We start from the raw sequence: 19,148 nt of genomic DNA on the forward strand, positions 1-19,148 counted from the left end.
AGAATTGAACATTTTTACCTTATCTGATGTTTTAAAACCTTTTCTAAAACTATAAACAGACTTGGGATGTATTAGAATTATTCTGACCTCTCTCAACACAACATATGCATTAGACAACCCTTCTCTCAGATCTGATGGTTGACCTTTCCTTCCATACTTCTTACGTCTTCTGTGACCTTGAATTCTAACACTTGGACCTGGCGACACCATATCATAGGTTAGCTCAGCTACATACTGTAAGACAATGGAATATTGTATAAATTTACAACAATTCTCTTAACATTTTAAAATCAAAATTTAAAACAGCTCAAAGGAGTAAGTTCGGTAAGGGCCATATTTGGCCCCAATTATAAAGTCCACAGTTACAAGACAATAAATGTTTTAAGTTGCCGTAAAGACATGAGAGAAAGTTGAACAGAACTGTTTTTGTCAAAGTTTTATTCTAACACGTTGATTTTTACATCCCAAAAAGGTCAGAAATTTCTTGTTGCATTGAAGACCTACTTCTTGTTTTTATCCTGATGACGGTGCCCTAGGCACCGAAACATGTCGATCAATAAATTTCTGCGGCAGTCCCTAAAGTGTTGTTGTTATAAGACTCTCGACATTTTAAATAAGAGAGTAAGAAACATATGTGAAACAATTTCTTTGCGCATGAAACAATTACAGCACACTTTACGTTAATATGGTTGATTTGAAAGCATTGTTTGTGTTTTTTTTAATTTTTTTTTTTACATTTGATGTGAGTAAAAAATCCTTCTCTTGAAGTTTACCTGAACAGACTGAACAACCCGATTTGTCAGTTCCAGGAATGCCATAGCAGTAGAAGTAGAAAATGAATTTGCTCCTCTCTGTAAACCTCTTACAATACGTCCATCTTTTCTGTACTGTTCAACTGGTAACCAAAACAAATCTTTTACACCTTGTGCTGAAAGGTATTGAAAAACAACAAATTAGACAAATCAAAACTCTTTATTTTCAGTTAATTGCAGGACCAGAATGGTGGGAAAAAAATATAAATCCTATCTGCTTTTTTTCTTCAAGGTTATATGATGTCCTATAAGTTTCACTTTTGTTGTACTGTTGTTCAGGGGTTGATGTTTAGTATGACATTTATCCCTGATCGCCCCATATCCATTCTTAGCCTGTAATTTAGCCATTGATGTTTGATGATGTGGTTTGTAAGTGTTTCTCGTTTCTTGTTTTTTATTTACCTTAGATTGTTGGTTTTCCTGTTCGAATTGCTTTACATTAGTCATTTTTGGGCCCTTAATCGCTTGCTGTTCGGTGTGATCCAAAGCTCTGTGTTAAAGGCTGTTATTTGACCTATAATTGTTTACTTTTTACACATTGTGGCTTAGATGGAGAGTTGATTCATTGGTACTCATACCACATCTTCTTATTACTATTTACATAATCACTATTCTATTTACGTACCTAATTGTACAAATGAGTGCATTGGTCCAACACCACCTAGTACACCTGCTAACTGGTTCTTCTTTATATCTGTTAACCATTCATTTATACAGTAGGCTACCAGTTTATCTAACCCTAGCAATCTACAACATAATACAAAATCTTGTTTAAAAATTTGAATGGACTGCAATATGTAGATAGTAAGACTTATAATCAAGTCACAGTCAATAACTGTGTTGTAAGGGATATCTGTTGTTGTATTGGCTTAGTATGCATGAAGTATTTGCCACTGGATGGTCAGAAAGCAATATTTAATCAATCTTATCTCCTCTTAAAGTCAGCTAAATATCTCTACTATAACTCCTCAAACCACATCTGTTCAACCCCTTTTTATCATCTATTCTACTAAAAGAAGAGACCTATTTCATAAGAATTTGGAAATATTTGTGATATGAGGTACACATGTAGTGTTTTGTACTTTCTAACTTTCTCTTTGAAACAAACTTTTTTTCACCAAATATAGAGAAAATAACCTAATTTGAAGACAGTTATTGATCAATGTCATATACACTTGAGCCCATGCTCAGTCGACGTAATGCCTGCGAAATTTAAAAACTCTTTGTTTCAACACTTGGCCATTGGTATCACCATTTAGCTGCACCTTTTATTAAATAAAATCTAATGTGTAAGACATATATATATATTGAAATAATCTGTTTGCTGTTTCCCATTTGTAAGAATCTTACCCATGTCTGTAAGTCAATCTTTTTAGTTGTAACTCAGAACAGTTTAATTGGGCAAGGCCTGATAGTAATCCAACTAAGGTTCCCTGAAAAATGGTAATAGTACATGTACCATAGATCTAATGAATCACAAAATATCTAAATATATATTACCTCATATATTGAAACTATTGAAGATATCAATAAAAATATATAAATAGTCTTGAACTGAAATCCATTGAGCAGTTACTGTATGACTGTCTATGTGTATAGCAAGGTTAAATCTAATTAAAGTCATAAAAATTTGGCAATTTGATCAGAAAACTTGTAACACAAAGATACATATTTTAATATCACAATGATAAATTTTCAGATATCTAACAATATGGTATTTTATTGAAGATATTATGATACTACATGTATAGACAAAACTTCAAATTTGTATCGTCTATATCTCAGAATCTTTAAACCGTATTTATAACTTACATGTTCTGAGAGAACACGCTTTTTACCATGGTAATCAAGTCGTATTGGCACATCAGGAGAAAATATGAAAGACCTGAAAATATAACATTCAAATAATGTTAAAAATTTTAGTCTAAACAGATATTTTTTCACTTTCTAAAATAGTGCAAAGGGTCCTTTTGTTAGGTTTTGTTTTTTGTTAGCTTGTATGCTTGTTTTGTGGGTATCTGTTTTTAAAGTCTTTTTTGAAAAACAATTTTGAAGATCACAAAAATAGTGAAAAGGTATAGATAGGTTTTAAAAGTAGCAGGTTGATAAATCTAAGGTAGAGTCAATTGTAGCAATTCTAGTTCTTATCACGGAGTGCATTGATTTTGTAACATGTAGATCAGCACACAAAGATCTTATAACTAAAAGTGTTGCATATAGGTAAATATTGCCTGAACTTCTGCTCTTCGGTTGGTTTGTTGCCTATTTGACACATTCCCCATTTCAATTTTCTTTTTTTTTCACAAAAAGAACAACAATGTACTTACTTTATAAATATGGGCTGACTAGAAGGTTCTATAGATGGCTCAGACGAACAAGGTCGAGGTGTATGTTCCCCATCACTAGACCTAGATGTGTTCATCTGTAAATCCTGGACTTCATCAAACATCATTAAAAGTTCTTGTGGATCTGTGTCTTCCTCGAGCGCCTCTGGAAGACCAACAGTCATAACTGGTTGTGGAGCTGACGGAGCATTAGCTCCAGACGATGTCCTTGACCTTGGTTTTGATTCTGTTTCTTTTTCTAGAGGTACAGCTTGTTCTACAGTACCTCCACTTAACTCAGTGAAAAAGTCTCTCATGAAAAATAAGGAATCCTAAAAATATAAGAAAGAGAATTCACTGTACATTTTTTCCATTGCATATCTTGCTGGTTTTGACTATTTAAGGAACAGACTGTGACAGTATATTTCATTTCCAATCCTTAATTACACAAGTTGAACAGATACTAAGACTATAAATGATTGTTACTCATATTTTGCCTAATTTATTTCAAATAAAACCCTACCTGCACATTCATTAACAACAAAAAGAAGAAAAAATTACGCATTCGACACATTAAAAAACCACAAACATTCTGTGAGTATTGCATGGCAATACATAGTCCCTTACTGGTTAAAAATATCCATTGTATTGGAACAAAATTCTAATATGATCTATAAATTTTCATGGTGTAAACTTTATAACAAATATCAAGTCAATATCTTCAAGCATGACGAAAAAAGTGTTGAAAACTGATTATTGAAGTGAATTTTCTAAGTCCAAGGACCATAACTATGCACAAAATCATCAGCCGGAACAATTTCAAACTTGATCTGTAACTTGTCATGATAAAACTATATACCAATTTTCTAATCATTACCTTCAAGCACCCCTTCGACTTGGTAGGGGACTAAAAAGGCAGAAGGTTGGATTTGAATTGTTTGTAACTGAAAATTTCATTATCTAGCATCATTATCAGTATCAACATTTGCAGCTCCACTATTGGCACCCATCCTGTTGCTCAAGGAGTGTAAAAATACATAATGGTCAATCTCATTCTCAACTAAAGAAACAAGTGACAAGGTCTTCTCAGAATGTTAGATGAATTGAGGGTGTTACCCAAAGAAGTTTCCTATTAAACTTCAAACAAATCTAATATTTCTATACCGTTCTTGGTATTACACCAGTTGAATTATAACATACCTGATCAATATTAAGTCTTAATGGCTGAACAGATATTCGTAATGAACATTCTTGAGAGTTGTTTGGTGGTTCAGGTCTAACATGGACGGCTTTTACTAACACCTGTAATGAACATAAATAAAATTCGTAAGGGTTCTGCGGAACCCAGTGTCTCGTCTATTTTTGCTGTTCATCGCAAGCTCAACAAAAATGAGGCTTGACAAAAAGTATATGTATGTAAAATGAAAAAAAATAATTTAAATGAAACTTGTAAAGTATACACGATTTGAAATGAAATGAAAATTATAACATACTAATCTTGTTTACATGTACCACTACTTCATAGAAAAAATACAATATTAGTAAAATTAGACTGAGAGTTCAAGGTCATAAAAATATCACTTATTGAATGAAGGTCAACTTCTAATATTTCACAATAAACTAATTTCCACTTACCATATTTGAATTGGTTTGTTTAGGAAGAGTTTCTGATGAATACTGATACAGCAGTTTATTAATACCAGACACAGTTAGTCTGTCTCTAATCTCTACATCACTGATTACTAAGATCTGTCTAGAGGCTTGATCTGTATGACTTGGGTAGGTCTCATGCTGCATCCGAATCTGTTAAATAGTCATGGAATAAAATGAAATTTTGATTGGTAGCACAAAGATATACAGTGAACCATTTGTAATCCATAATTGTTGTAATTCATGAAATTTAAAAAAATAGTTATACATCAACCATAACAAACAAGAGAATGTAGATTTGATAGATTTTCATATTACCGGTATGTTCTCTGGTCTGAATGAACATGTTCTCTCATCTAATGACAAAAAAACTGAAAAAAACCTGACACACATGAATAAACAAATAAAATTTGGCAATCTTTAACATTACAAATTTATTTCCAAGCTTTGGTATTCAGATTCAGTAAGAGAAAAGCATCAGAATTAAATTCTTTTAAAATTATAGGAGATACAACATGTGCAGATACCTTGGTGAGTTGTAATTCCATCAGAACATCATGATCTCTGCCTGGACCTCCTCTCACTTTTGGTGAGAGTCTATCAGAACCAGGAAGCTTAGTTCTATATCCCATTCTAATCTGGTGTTTACTATCACTGAATATATAAATATTTCATTAAACTTCAGGAGCAAATATAAGTACATGAACAAGAAACTGTCAATTTCATAAATTTTTTTTTTATACAAATCATATTTGGATGGTCAAAACATTTATAAATAACTGGTTCTAAATGATTTAATGACATAAATCTGACAGAAAAAGTTGAAATCACAATGTTGAAAACTAAACAAAGAAAAATCTTTACCTTTTCTCAGGTTTAAAAGACATGGTAGTATCTTTATCTGAAATAAAGACAAATGAAAATTTATGCATGTTCATTGATGTATGAATGCTCAACTTCCAGCTGTATGAACTATGATAAGGATGACAACACTTTAATTATTGCATTATACTTATTTCATCTATTGGACTTACGAGTCCCCTAACATGTAAGTGATTCTAAAAAGGTAAAATTTCATCAAATATATATCCAACATCTAAATCTATAAACTAGAGACATGTATATTGTACCTTCGCTTCATGTGTGAATACTTACCAAAAGATGTAGATTTAGGAGCATCACTAAAGTCTCTTCCACCATACATATACCAGACGACAGTCAGTTCCTTCAATGTATACCTGTATTCTGCAGTCGGGTAGTGATCAGGTGCCTTCAGGAGGTCTGTTTTACCTGTGGGTTGACTGAAGTGATTGTCCTTAATTTCTATAGGATCTGTTGTGAAAACTCTTACACATGGCTCTCCATCTTTTGGCTGCAATTCATAAAATTGTATATTTTCCTTTTCCTTGTTCCCTATTGGAATTTTGAAAACAAGGATTTTCCTTTTCTGTTCTCCAAGATTTTTGTCATAATAAAGGTTGCAATAGTTATCTTCCATTTGAGCAATGGTTCTTTCCTAGCTTGTAAAGCAATTGTTTCTGAATAATTTTAAGCACTGTCATGCCAACAAAAAATGTTTCAAGATTTACTGTAAAACTTTTATTCAATTCAGTAATACCAGGGGCGGATCCAGCCATTTTAAAAAGGGGGGGGGGGGGGGGTTCCTAACCCAGGACAAAGGGGGGGTTTCAATTACATGTCCCCATTCAAATGCATTGATCGTCCAAAAAAAAGGGGGGTTCCAACCCCCGGAACCCCCCCTCTGGATCCGCGCCTGAATACTTAGAGTTAGTATAAAATGGGGTAAGGTTACAATTTAGTTGTTGAATCAATAGATATTGCTGCGACTTTGTAAAGTTACAAAAACTGTTGATGATTTTCAACTACTTCAATCATTTTACAAATAAATTCTTCTGTCAAAAGAGGAAATAAAAAGTTATGAATAACAGCATTAGCACATACTTACAGCAATACCTATGCCTGGATCATCAATTATACAGAAGTCTTCATCATCACTGAAATTCTCTGACACACCACTATATGTGCTAGCTACAGAATCAGCACTAGCTGATATCACTATTGGTCTCATCATCCCTGCATGGGGCACCTCACTCATACCTCCTTCTGTGGTGAAAAATACTTCTGTTCTGTGAGCAGATGACTCAGGCTTATCTATGTACAGAAAAGAGATCAGATATTTTAGCTACCATTATGCTATCATAAAATTTATTTTGTAGATCTCTTAAAAGGTAAAACAACTGGCAAAAACAGTTTATCAACATTATGATATGCTAATATGGAATAGTAGTGTAAGGGCTATTGAAAGGGTGTATGAAAAAGCTGTCAAAAATAGCAAACCATATATATCATTTTCTTGAGCTCTTGCATTACTTTAAATTTATTGTTACATGAGAAAGAAACAAAACATTATAACTCAATAGCATTGTAATGACCTAAGCGAATATAATAGTTTCAATCAAATTTTAACCTTAGAAATTTTAATTTCAACAGGTTTCAATGTTTAAATACCTTCTGTACATAAGATATCTCCCCTAATATTAAAACTGACCTGGACTTGTTATAGCACCTGATTCCTGCATGGCATCCTCGACCAATGTATGTAATTGTTCTAGTCGGGATTCAGACAGACCACTTCTATCATCCTCACTGTCATCATCTATGGTTTGTTGGCTCTAATAATCAAAATTTATCGACAGATATAAATTATCAATTTATGTAGAAGTTTATCATACCAAGTGTACATTAACAGATAGAACAACATGGAAATACTGAAATATTTTGAAAGGAAAGAGAGAAAACAATGATTGGTTTCATTACTTTTGGGTAAAAGTATTGTTCAATTTTGGCAAAAATGTATTTTGTGTTAAGTTGCTGGCAACATATGCTTTTTTTAAATGCAAACAATCATCATGTCTGAACGCTTCAATGCACTTTATTTTAAATTATAAGATTGATTTAGTTAGAGGTCAATGACAATCTAGAATAGGTTTGACACAAAGTCTTGAGCTCACACCAAAAGCTATTTATCTGATAACTAAATTGACCCCTTACATGAAAAAGACTTCTGCTATAAATAGTTTTATAATTGAGATACAGATAACACATTTATATATATTTATTGTACTATTTCATCTGTTAATTAATTTTAACAAGGAGTCTTACATCATCAGTAGATATAATATCATCTGAGGTACCAGTAGAATTTAAATCTTCTGCTTCTTCTACATTCAAATCACCATCTTTAGCAAAGTATCGTATCAGATCCATCAATGCTTTACAAGAATCTGAGCACGTCCTGATATTTAAACGGTTTGTTGATACTTTAAAATCTGTCTTTGGAAATCTCTGTAAAACATTTATAAGAATGACATAACTGGTATTTTATGTTCATGACAAAAAAATTCAAAATTACTCTTTCTATTTACTAGACATGTTAGGATAGTCATAGCTTAGTGAAAGAGATGCAGAGGTAAAACTTAAAAAACTGTAATGTTACTTATCATGATAAGATTATCCCATCACTCAGGTGTACCACAAATATTGTAAAAGGTTAATTATGCAAATGTGGTTATTCCGTTAAAAAGTAATCAAACCGAATACTGAGATTCAGCAAGTTTTAATGATATTTCTTCTTCAACAATAAGCTATGAAACTCAACTTTTCTTATTAGACCCACCCTTAAAATACACACAGTACTTCAACATTTTGCTTGAAAAAGCTGAAGCAACATTACTTTTTCAAGGAATTTCTTTGTATCATTGGAAAATATCTTAAGAAGGCTACTTATGAAAACAATATGTTATTACAAAGGCATTCAAACAGAATAAATTGTATCTTACTTGATCTTTGCCATCATTCATCCTAAGTGCAAGTTCAAATCTTTCTACATCTGCCACACATACATAATCTATCAAAATAAACCATATTTATAAGGTAAATAATGAATACTATAACAAATGCCATAAGAGTAATATGGACAAATTCATAGAAATTTTAATTAGAATTATAAAAGAGTTATAAAATCAAGTAAATCCTTTTCATATTATGAAAATTCAGAAATGAACATCAAAATGACTGAACAGATGAAACATTAACAGTAACCTCTTTAAAGTGAGTTAGTGATAATTTGCCTTTTTAGAATCTTCATGACTATGGTTAATCTCACTGTTCATACCCCAATAATGTTACACCATTGGTTGAATTTCAACTGTCTAGGATGTTTTTAACCAATCACAATGTTTTGGTGTGCACCTTTGAAAATATTACCCAAGACTACCCATTAGATTCTGAAATTGATATCTGTGAATGAAATGACCCTGTTAACTTACCTCTCTGTAAATTTATGCCTGGTTTTGATGACTGTGATAAAAATAATGAAGCATCATCTAGCACAAACCTGAAAGGAAAAATTGATACACTTAAAGTTTAACAGTACTACTTGCTTGAAAGAACATTTAAATTTATAAAAATATATGATAATTAAAAAGGCTGTTCTTGTTCTAAAGATAGAAAACTATACTTAGATATAAGCTATATAAATTAGAATAAATGAACATGCCTCATTTTGATTTACAATCTATTCTATGAAAATTGTGATATAAATTGGTAAAGTAAATTGTTATGTAAAACGTACACTAACCTTAATAATGAGGTAGAAGATTCAGCTACAATATTACTTGATATACTAAAGGATTCGGCCTTCAGTAGGGCTTTTGTTGGGTTCTGTAGTGGTCTGAAAACAAATCAATACATATCCTTATCAATAAACAGAGGCAGATTTTGGGCAACCAAGGTGCCCTTTGATGGAGATTCTTATTGAAAAAATGCATAGAATTTTTATAAGTATCAATCCAAACATTAGCTTGCCAGGGGCCCCCCTTTTTCAAAAAATTCTTGATCCACAAATGATAAAGGTGGACTTAAAATATTTAATTTCAAAACTTTGAATTAGAATACATTATATTTTATTACAGCATCCATTGCTGATTAAATGAAATATAATGCAAGGAATTCTAGATAAATGTCAACTGAAAATAATATAAGACATATAACTGAAGAACATTTTAGTTTATATGTAATTCTCTTTCGGCAGAATGTAGGAATTTTTAAAAGTAACAAGCAAATAATTACCAAGTCAGGAGCCTGCAATTCAGTGGTTGTCGTTTGTTTATGAGTTACATATTTATTTTTCGTTCATTTTTATATCTAAATAAGGTCGTTAGTTTTCACTTTTGAATTGTATTACATTGTCATTTCGGGGCCTTTTATAGCTGACTATGCGGTATATGCTTTGCTCATTGTTAAAGGCCGTTCAGTGACCTATAGTTATCAATTTCTGTGTCATTTTGGTCTCTTGTGGAGAGTTGTCTCATTGGCCATCTTCTTTTTTATAAAAACATTTTTTTTAGTTACTATTTACCTATAATCTACTGAACATTTCCATAAATGTACATGTAATTCTGTCAATACTTTAGGAGCGATATAACCTAATACTTCATAGTCTTTGGCATCCAACAGATCTAACAGCTACAAAAACAAAATTCAGAAACATTTGAGGAGATATGAATTATTAATCAATACAATGTAATTGTTTAATACAAGGGTTAATTTAGATTTTTGCAGGTTTTTACAAATGATTTAACAAACATTTTTGTATTGAATTTGGTATAACATATAACCTAATGATGTATTTACATTGAGCTTTTGATGCTTTATTCTATATTTTATATAGTAAATGACACTTTATCTAGCTGTTTTAAAGTCTTGAATCATATCAGCAACTGTTGCTTGGACAATGTTTTTAACTTATTAAAATTTCTTGACTGCAACTACTATGGAAGTGTTAAACAATCTTCAATACTCATGATGGTCTCACTCAGTCAGTTTCTTGACTATTCAATGTGTTCACAAGTTGTCTGGGCACTGGTCAATAGAGAACTTGCCAAGTTTATTGTTGCACTTAAGAAATATCCTTTCACATCTATGGTTTATTTAATAACTAAGTTGCTCACGGACATTTTCTTCAATCTTTTCCATTATTGATATAATAACTCCTTGTATAATATTTTGTAAAAACACTAATCAAATCTTTTAATTTTCTTTTACTCGTATAATGCTATAACATTAATTAGCTACGTATATTCTTCATTATCTAAAAGGTCAATACCTGTGAGATCCAACTGCAACCAGATTCTACTATTTTATGTCGTAATGTGGCTCCATGTACACCCAGTGATACTAAAAATTCCTAAAGAAGAAAAATAGAGAAAATTTTGGTTCAGTTTATCATTGATATAATGCAAACTTCCCAAAGCAATTCATGCATCACACTTTGTATGATTGCTACTTTGTTCGTCTTATTAATAGTTTCAATTTAAGTCAAAAATAAGTATCAGAATTTTTTCTATTCTAAATATAGTACACTGCATTAAGTTTTGTACAAATAAATGAAAACTTTTCAAATTGTTTACAAAAATGTCTTTTCTGTCTATAGAAAATGAACATACAAGAATATTTCTATATCGTTATGATTTTAAAAAAAATAATCATAAAAGATTAAAGATGGCATCAAAGTTTGATATTTGGGTTATTGAGGCTCAAATATTGAACCCTGTGGCACTTTACTTATAATAGCATTTCAATTAAAAATAATCCTGAATGAGCTTGAAATATTTCCCATTGGACATCTAGTATAGAACAGACCATCCATCTTTTAATGTAAAATTACATTGAAACCCGAACTAAACAAACTAGACACACAAATGTTAGAATTAACGGATAATTTTAATTCATATCACATAATCATATTTGTGACCCAGCATCAACCTAGAAATTATTGTACATTTTCTTACCTTTACTTTTTCGTCTTTAGTCAGATCATTAATGGCAGTTGTATCTTTCTTGATTCTAACAGCTAAAGAGAGCATGTCTTCATTACTGAGATCTAGTTTGTTATTAACCCCGGTTTCTGTGGGATATATTTTCTTACATTTCTTTAAGCACACTGGGATATAACTAATGTTCTCACAAGTTGGTACTAAGGAAAAATCTTCAGATGGTGATAAAGTACCTAAAGAAATAATAACATATATATATATACACAGTAAAAATGCAAGACATATTTGTTTGTGTGAATATAATGATTTTAAAGTTATGTTTGTTCAGATAAAAAAAAATGAAGGAAAGATAAATTGAATTTGGTATTTGAAGAATTTATTTGCATAGTAACATTTTAAATTTTGTTTACACATAGCTCCTATAACTTCATTTACTCATTGTTTGTTATATTCTGAGGGAAATTATAATGTTATATTGAAATTTTGTTCTAAATTCAATTTTATTTTAATTGTTCTTATTTACCAGAATGTTTTCTTTGAATTTATTATCAAAATTCTCAATGTTGAAATAAGACAATCATTCTAAAGATAAAGTTTTGAGGCAACCTTTTTACACAACAGGTTTCCTGCTGTTCTATATTACAGCATATGTCTAATCAGAATAATAATGCTACAATGAAGTCAGCTAATTCACAAGACAAACATTATAGCATCCTTCTGAAATGTAATATAACCATTTTCAAAATAATTCTTTAAGCTTCCTCAATACATTTATCAAACTAAGAAGCTATCTTTTCAAAAGATTATGTCATTATATGACTAATTGGTGACGTGACCAGGGTCCATCTAGTTGCTGTTGAAACATATATATTGTCTTCTGGGATATTTTACCTGAGTGATATAGTTCCACCTGGTTGCTGTTGAAACATATATATTGTCTACTGGGATGTTTTACCTGAGTGATAGAGTTCCACCTGGTTGCTAATGAAACATATATATTGTAGACTGGGATCTCCTTTGAAGTGTGACACTGTAAACAAGTTAGCATTCTGTAACACTGCAACTGCTGCACCTTTACTGTCTTCTGCCTATCAATCATAAGAAAAATTTATGAAATGATCATAAAAATACAAGTTTAAAAGTAAGTTTTTTTGTTATTGCCATTGTTTTATGTATTCACTGGTGAAAATCTATATGTATTTTTTCTAAAATGTTAAACAATGATCATAAATAGATTGCAGCTCTATCTCATAATATAAGTTATATGGTTAGCTACTGACCCCCTACAGATCCATAGAGGGTTAGTAAAATTCAACCCCTATGGATTTTATTCACCCTCTATGGTCTGTATGGGGTCAGTAGTTAACTGTATAACAAATTTATCCCATGTTAGAATTTTTCTGCTGTGTTTTGTTGAAAAATAAACAATGAAACTCAACAACATTAAAAGGTGACGTCACCATTAACGCGTCATGAATTCCCAATGAAATTTACTAACTCCCTACGGTCTCATAGGGAGTCACCACGTGACAGCGTGAAACCAATCACAACGTGATAATTTACCTGCGGTGCTATAAGTAAACACATCATCAGCTTTGCAAGACAGCCATTTTTAGCTATTTTCAATTTCCAAATTTGCTTCTAACAAATTCAATCCAATGACAAGGAGTATGAAGCTGTTATACAAAGTAACTGAAATAATTTCAGAATTAAACTTAATCTATGTTCCATCTTTTTCATTTTCTAAAGCAGAGTTACAATTTTTAATATTTTCCTCATGTTATATAATGAACAAATATTTGCACCATGAAATCAAATATAAAAAAATACATTCCATATTGGTACCTTTAAAAGTACACCATACCTTTGAATTTAATGATGTAGTTAATTTCCCTTTGTCAATCCTGAGAAGCAGACACATTTTACATGGCTGATTACTGTTGGTATTTGACTTCCTTGGGTACTTGCTGTCATGGATACTGTAATAGTTATAACTATAATCTTCTTCTTCATCTGATGATTCTAGAAATAATATTAGCAGAACAAATATTTTAAAGATTCTTTGTGTAGTTATGTAAGCTGGTAATAGCAGACCAATCATGAATGGTATTACTGTTCTTTATGTGACTGACTGGTCTTTTATCAGTTACAAGCATGCTAAGACTTCTGAATTCCAGAACCCAAGTTATGGTTGGGGTACATGTATAATTTTTATTTTAGTGTAGTGTTTGTGGATTGTCTTGTTGCCTTTACTCCTTTTGGACAAGAGTCTTTTTTTCAACTTAAAAGGTTATTAATAATGTCATACATATCTACTTTCAATAACATGCTTGAATTCTGAATTCTTGGTAATTATCACATTGTCAAAGAGTTTATTACTTTTGGTGATAATATGTACAATTATATCCAATATTATAGAGGTGTTACCAATGGAATTTGTGCTAAACAAAAATACATACCATACTGAATAGCAGATTTTGCTAACTCAAAATTATCTTGCAGAACTTGAGGATAGCAGCTAAGGTCAAATGGCTGTATAGATCCTGAAGCTTGGTCCTGAGTAGGTAGAGGTGATGGTGCCACTGGTTCCCATAGCAACAAGTCATTATTAAATCTGAAAGACATAACTTTCTCATTTGATATTTCAAAGGTGTGAAATTGAAGAAACAATTCAAACTGTAAAATTAAACGAACATACACCAGAATTATACTTGCAAAAATATTAAAATGAATCCTTTGTTACAGAATATCTTAAGAGGAATTTAAAAAATAATTAATAGGCTACTCGAACAATTCATAGTAAGTTTACCATTATAATATGGAGATTTAAGATGTGGAATGTATTCCACATTTAAATCTTTAACATTCCCTTTCATGTCATGGTCTGTAATTACCTGTTATATAGAACTTCATAGAAGTTTTTACTAGGTAGGTAGCAGTTAGCCATGGGTAGATATATCTCTAATGTTATTTCTGTATTGTTTAAACAGGTTTCCTGGAATTCCATCATCTCATCTCTGTCCCCTGGTATGACCATCTGTCAAAATAAAACAATCTATGGTAAGTGACTTCACTTAAATTTCTACACTTTTAAACTATAAAAAAAATGCTCTGCAAGGGTGCCGCTTGATACGACTGCGTATGTTGAACTCTGAACAATATGGGCCAGTATGGACACAACATTCAAGCTTCATAGATCTATGCATTTGGATTGTGATTAAATATTTGACACAGCTAGGTTTCTGACCCAGAAAGAATGTGGTCTAATGAACTTAAACAATTTTTTTTTTACCTATTATGGTCCAATATCCAAAATCTAAATACATGGATTTTGGTCACTTTTTCCTATACAGTTTGGGCTTTTGCCCCAAAAATCAATTGGAACCTTGTGGTACAATTTCAGAAAGATCCATTACACACATGTTATTATCTGAAAACTAGAAAAATACTAATTTTGACCCCTTTTGGGCCCCATGTTCCTAAACTGTTTGTACCATAATTCCCAAAATCAATCCCAACATTCATATGGAGGTTTTAAACCTTGTGTTTAAATTTCATAGAGATCCATTAACTTTAAACAATAGTTATTGTCTGGAAATTTAAGTGTCTTGGGACAACACTGATGACCACGACGATGATGTGATACCAATATACGAAAGAATATTTTTTTTGCGGTCATATAAGAAGATAAATTTTTATACAAAGAGAGTGCACACTATAGTTATCTGCCCTGCTTTATCATTTTTGATCTATCTTATGTAAACAGTCCTAAGGTTCACTTCAAAATCACATCAATTTAACAATATCCATTTTATAAATGATCCATAAAAATAAGTCAATATAACTAGAAGCTCTAAAGAGTTTGTGTCGCTCACCTTGGTCTATGTGAATATTAAACAAAGGACACAGATGGATTCAAGACAAAATTGTGGTTTGATGATGTGTTTGTAGATCTTACTTTACTGAACATTCTTGTTGCTTAAAATTATCTCTATCTATAATGAACTTGACCCAGTAGTTACAGTGGAAAATGTTAGTAAAATTTTACAAATTTTGTGAAAATTGTTAAAAAATGACTATATAAAGGGCAATAACACCTTAGGGGGTCAATTGACCATTTCAGTCATGTTGACTTCTTTTTAGGTCTTACTTTGCTGTACATTACTGCTGTTTACAGTTTATCTCTATCTATAATAATATTCAAGATAATAACCAAAAACAGCAAAATTTCCTTAAAATTACTAATTCAGGGGCAGCAACCCAACAAAGGGTTGTCCGTTTGGTCTGTAAATTTCAGGGCAGATAGATCTTGACCTGATAAACAATTTTAGACCATGTCAGACTTGCTCTTAATGCTTTGGTTTTTGAGTTGTAAGCCAAAAACTGCATTTTACACCTATGTTCTATTTTTAGATGTGGTGACCCAGTCATCAAACACATTTTTTCAACTAGTTACCCCAAAGATGATTGTGGCCAAGTTTGGATTAATTTGGCCCAGTAGTTTCAGAGAAGATTTTTGTAAAAGATTATAAAGATTTATGAAAAATGGTTAAAAATTGACTATAAAGTGCAATAACTCCTAAAGCGGTCAACTAACCATTTGGGTCATGTTGACTTATTTGTAAATCTTACTTTGCCAAACATTATTGCTGTTTTTAGTTGATCTCTATCTATAATAATATTCTAGATGATAACCAAAAACAGTAAAATTTCCTTAAAATTACTAATTCAGGGGCAGCAACCAAACAACGGGTTGTCTGAGTCATCTAAAAATTTCAGGGCAGATAGAAATTGACCTGATAAACAATTTTACCCCATTTCAGATTTGCTCTAAATGCTTTGGTTTTTGAGTTATAAGCCAAAAACTGCATTTTACCCCTATGTTCTATTTTTAGCCATGGCAGCCATCTTGGTTGGTTGGCCGTGTCACCTGACACATTTTTTAAACTAGATACCCCAATAATGATTGTGGCCAAGTTTGGTTTAATTTGGTAGTTTTAGAGGAGAAGATTTTTGTAAAAGTTAACGACGATGGACGCAGGATGATGGAAAAGTGATGGGAAAAGCGCACTTGGCCCTTCGGACCAGGTGAGCTAAAAAGAAGATGTGATATGATTGCCAATGGGACAGCTTTCCATAAGAGACCAAAATGACACAGAAATTAACAACTATAGGTCACTATACAGCCTTCAACAATGAGCAAAGCCTACACCACATAGTCAGCTATAAAAAGCCCCCAAATGACAATGTAAAACAGTTCAAATAAGACTACTAACGGCCTTATTTATGTACAAAAAATGAATGAATAAACAAAATTATAACACATAAACGAACACCAACCACTGAATTACAGGTTCCTGACTTGGGACAGGCTCATACATACATACAAGGTCAGATTCAATATATACACGAAATATAGTTGACCTATAGCTAATAGTATACAAGAAACAGACCAAGATATGAACCAATAAACCATGAAAATTTTATCACAGTCAGATGAACCCTGCCAGACAGAAATGAACCTTATATTCATTCAATATATCAACTTAAGTTCACATATTGCTAATGGTTATTAACAACGAACGAAACACACCATTGACTTTTGAACCAAAGTTAGTATGTAAATAAGGTGAAAGTCAGATAAAACATGTCAGACTGACACCTTACAATCATTCCTTACACCCTATATAGTTGACCTACTGCTTACAGTATTGAGAAATGGACCTAATCATGTATCTTTAACCTTGATCACTGAGACTTGTAGACATTGCAGGGAACCCGGGGCCAGCCATATACCAAATACACATGTAAATTTATCCTGTTACTCATAAAAAGTGAGAAATTTACATGACAAAATTTATTTTTTTTTAAATATTTTCAAGCAGTTGCTGAACGATGAAAATGAGGTCAAGGACAATAGACACATGAATTATGGAAACTTTGTAACATAAAGTATCTACATACAAGGTATGAAGCAACAAGGTTTTTATATTCTGAAATATAATCTTGATATAAATAGTTTATGCTGCCTCCAGATAGTAATTCCCATGTTTAGCATACTAAAACTTTTGTTGCTGACGAGATACAAAATATCTATTTACACAGTAAAAAAAGTATCTTTGTTTTACTAATAAAGCTCATAATCATGGCAATGACATTGAAAAAATTATTGAGAGGAAGATTTCAAATCTGAAACAAACACTAATGCACAGAAAATATTGCTTCAACATATGGACAAGGTTATGGACTAACATATAGCAGCAAATATTTTCAATTTGTCATCATACAAATTAGATGAGGAACAAAAAATATCCAGATTCTTCCTAAAGCACACATATCAATTTCGTCTGATTATACTCATAGAAAATTCAAATCCTACTAATGATAAAAAGTTTGTTTTTAACTTCTATCATCTAGGTCAGCCGAAGTCCATGTCATTATCAATAAGTATTTACTGATTAGGTGAATCAGGATCATATATATATCTACATTAGATTAGATATACTTATCCAAGGGTGTATCTCGACAATTGACATTGAAGAAGCAGCAAAAGAGAACTAAACTTTTGTCATTACAACATTTAGAGGTATGGTATTTAGTTAAAACATTAATTATTGTATTTAATGACTTGTTAGGTATAAACTGCAAAGAGGTGTTTCTTTAGTGATTTTCTTAACTTTTTTCCAAATGGGGTATGGGCCCTAGGCAATTGGGAAAATGTGTTGTATAGTGTGTGAATTGGGGAAAAAAATAAATCATTGGTTTCGTCATAATTTAATGCAGGTATTGATTAAAATTCCAATTTTCTATTATGAACACATTTTATATCATATTTTTTTCTTGGTGCATTGTGATATATATATTTATATCATCAGAGTTTTTTAAGGAATGACAAAACATGATTAAATTGAGAATTTTCTGTGTTCATTTAAAAAAAAAAAAAGGTTTTTCTTTTTGGGAATGGGGCCTATATTCTGACCCAAAATAAAGGCAGGAAAATCACTGTTCTTAAATAAAAGACCCCATAGATCCAGTATTACATTTAGGTAGCATACCAAGAATAGACCTTTCACCACAATGAAACCTATCACATAGTGTAGAATGGTAACAGATTTAACAGATTTTTTGCAACCTTTCCAACAGTATCTATTTTTTTTTTATTATTTTGTATGCACACAAGTGATTCCAATATGCATTTTGCAGGAGAATAATAGTCTACAATTATATCTTCTGTGTAACTAAACAGAAACTACACCATTGGTAACTTAGCTTGGCCAGTTGTCCTGTTTAGTGGGGAGCTGTTTGAAAAAGCCAAACAAAACTGAAGAATAAAATACTGTGCTGAGCACAAGTTGATACAACCACAGTTCAGTGGTTGTCAGTGGTTGTAGTTTGTTGTACATTTTATTTGTTTTACCTTCATTGTTTTGTGCATAAATAAGGCTGTTAGTTTTCTCCTTTGAAATGCTTTACATTTGTCATTTCAGGCCAAATATCACCCCCCA

The 19,148-nt window shown here is 31.6% G+C and overlaps 1 protein-coding gene across 2 annotated transcripts in view; it reads right to left on the bottom strand.

Annotated features, from left to right (window-relative positions):
• LOC139514271 (autophagy-related protein 2 homolog B-like) overlaps positions 1–19,148 on the bottom strand; it is an 87,180-nt gene that overhangs the window by 1,719 nt on the left and 66,313 nt on the right. The window contains exons 19-43 of one of the 2 annotated variants that reach the window (XM_071303277.1): positions 14,538–14,680; positions 14,103–14,257; positions 13,508–13,665; positions 12,618–12,731; positions 12,535–12,553; positions 11,659–11,876; positions 10,974–11,054; positions 10,227–10,333; positions 9,447–9,539; positions 9,136–9,203; positions 8,647–8,714; positions 7,970–8,152; positions 7,356–7,479; positions 6,753–6,958; positions 5,942–6,158; positions 5,651–5,687; positions 5,314–5,440; positions 4,772–4,939; positions 4,337–4,438; positions 3,140–3,468; positions 2,625–2,697; positions 2,163–2,245; positions 1,438–1,559; positions 774–928; positions 88–234 (exon numbers count right to left, since the gene is read on the bottom strand). In XM_071303277.1, the coding sequence (XP_071159378.1) occupies positions 88–234; positions 774–928; positions 1,438–1,559; positions 2,163–2,245; positions 2,625–2,697; positions 3,140–3,468; positions 4,337–4,438; positions 4,772–4,939; positions 5,314–5,440; positions 5,651–5,687; positions 5,942–6,158; positions 6,753–6,958; positions 7,356–7,479; positions 7,970–8,152; positions 8,647–8,714; positions 9,136–9,203; positions 9,447–9,539; positions 10,227–10,333; positions 10,974–11,054; positions 11,659–11,876; positions 12,535–12,553; positions 12,618–12,731; positions 13,508–13,665; positions 14,103–14,257; positions 14,538–14,680 (3,297 nt within the window). Of the gene's footprint in view, positions 1–87; positions 235–773; positions 929–1,437; positions 1,560–2,162; positions 2,246–2,624; positions 2,698–3,139; positions 3,469–4,336; positions 4,439–4,771; positions 4,940–5,313; positions 5,441–5,650; positions 5,688–5,941; positions 6,159–6,752; positions 6,959–7,355; positions 7,480–7,969; positions 8,153–8,646; positions 8,715–9,135; positions 9,204–9,446; positions 9,540–10,226; positions 10,334–10,973; positions 11,055–11,658; positions 11,877–12,534; positions 12,554–12,598; positions 12,732–13,507; positions 13,666–14,102; positions 14,258–14,537; positions 14,681–19,148 lie in introns of both variants that reach the window. The other variant, XM_071303276.1, reaches the window with a different exon arrangement.

Source organism: Mytilus edulis, chromosome 3 (genome assembly GCF_963676685.1).
Source record: "Mytilus edulis chromosome 3, xbMytEdul2.2, whole genome shotgun sequence".
In the NCBI taxonomy this organism is placed as follows: Eukaryota; Metazoa; Mollusca; class Bivalvia; order Mytilida; family Mytilidae; genus Mytilus; species Mytilus edulis.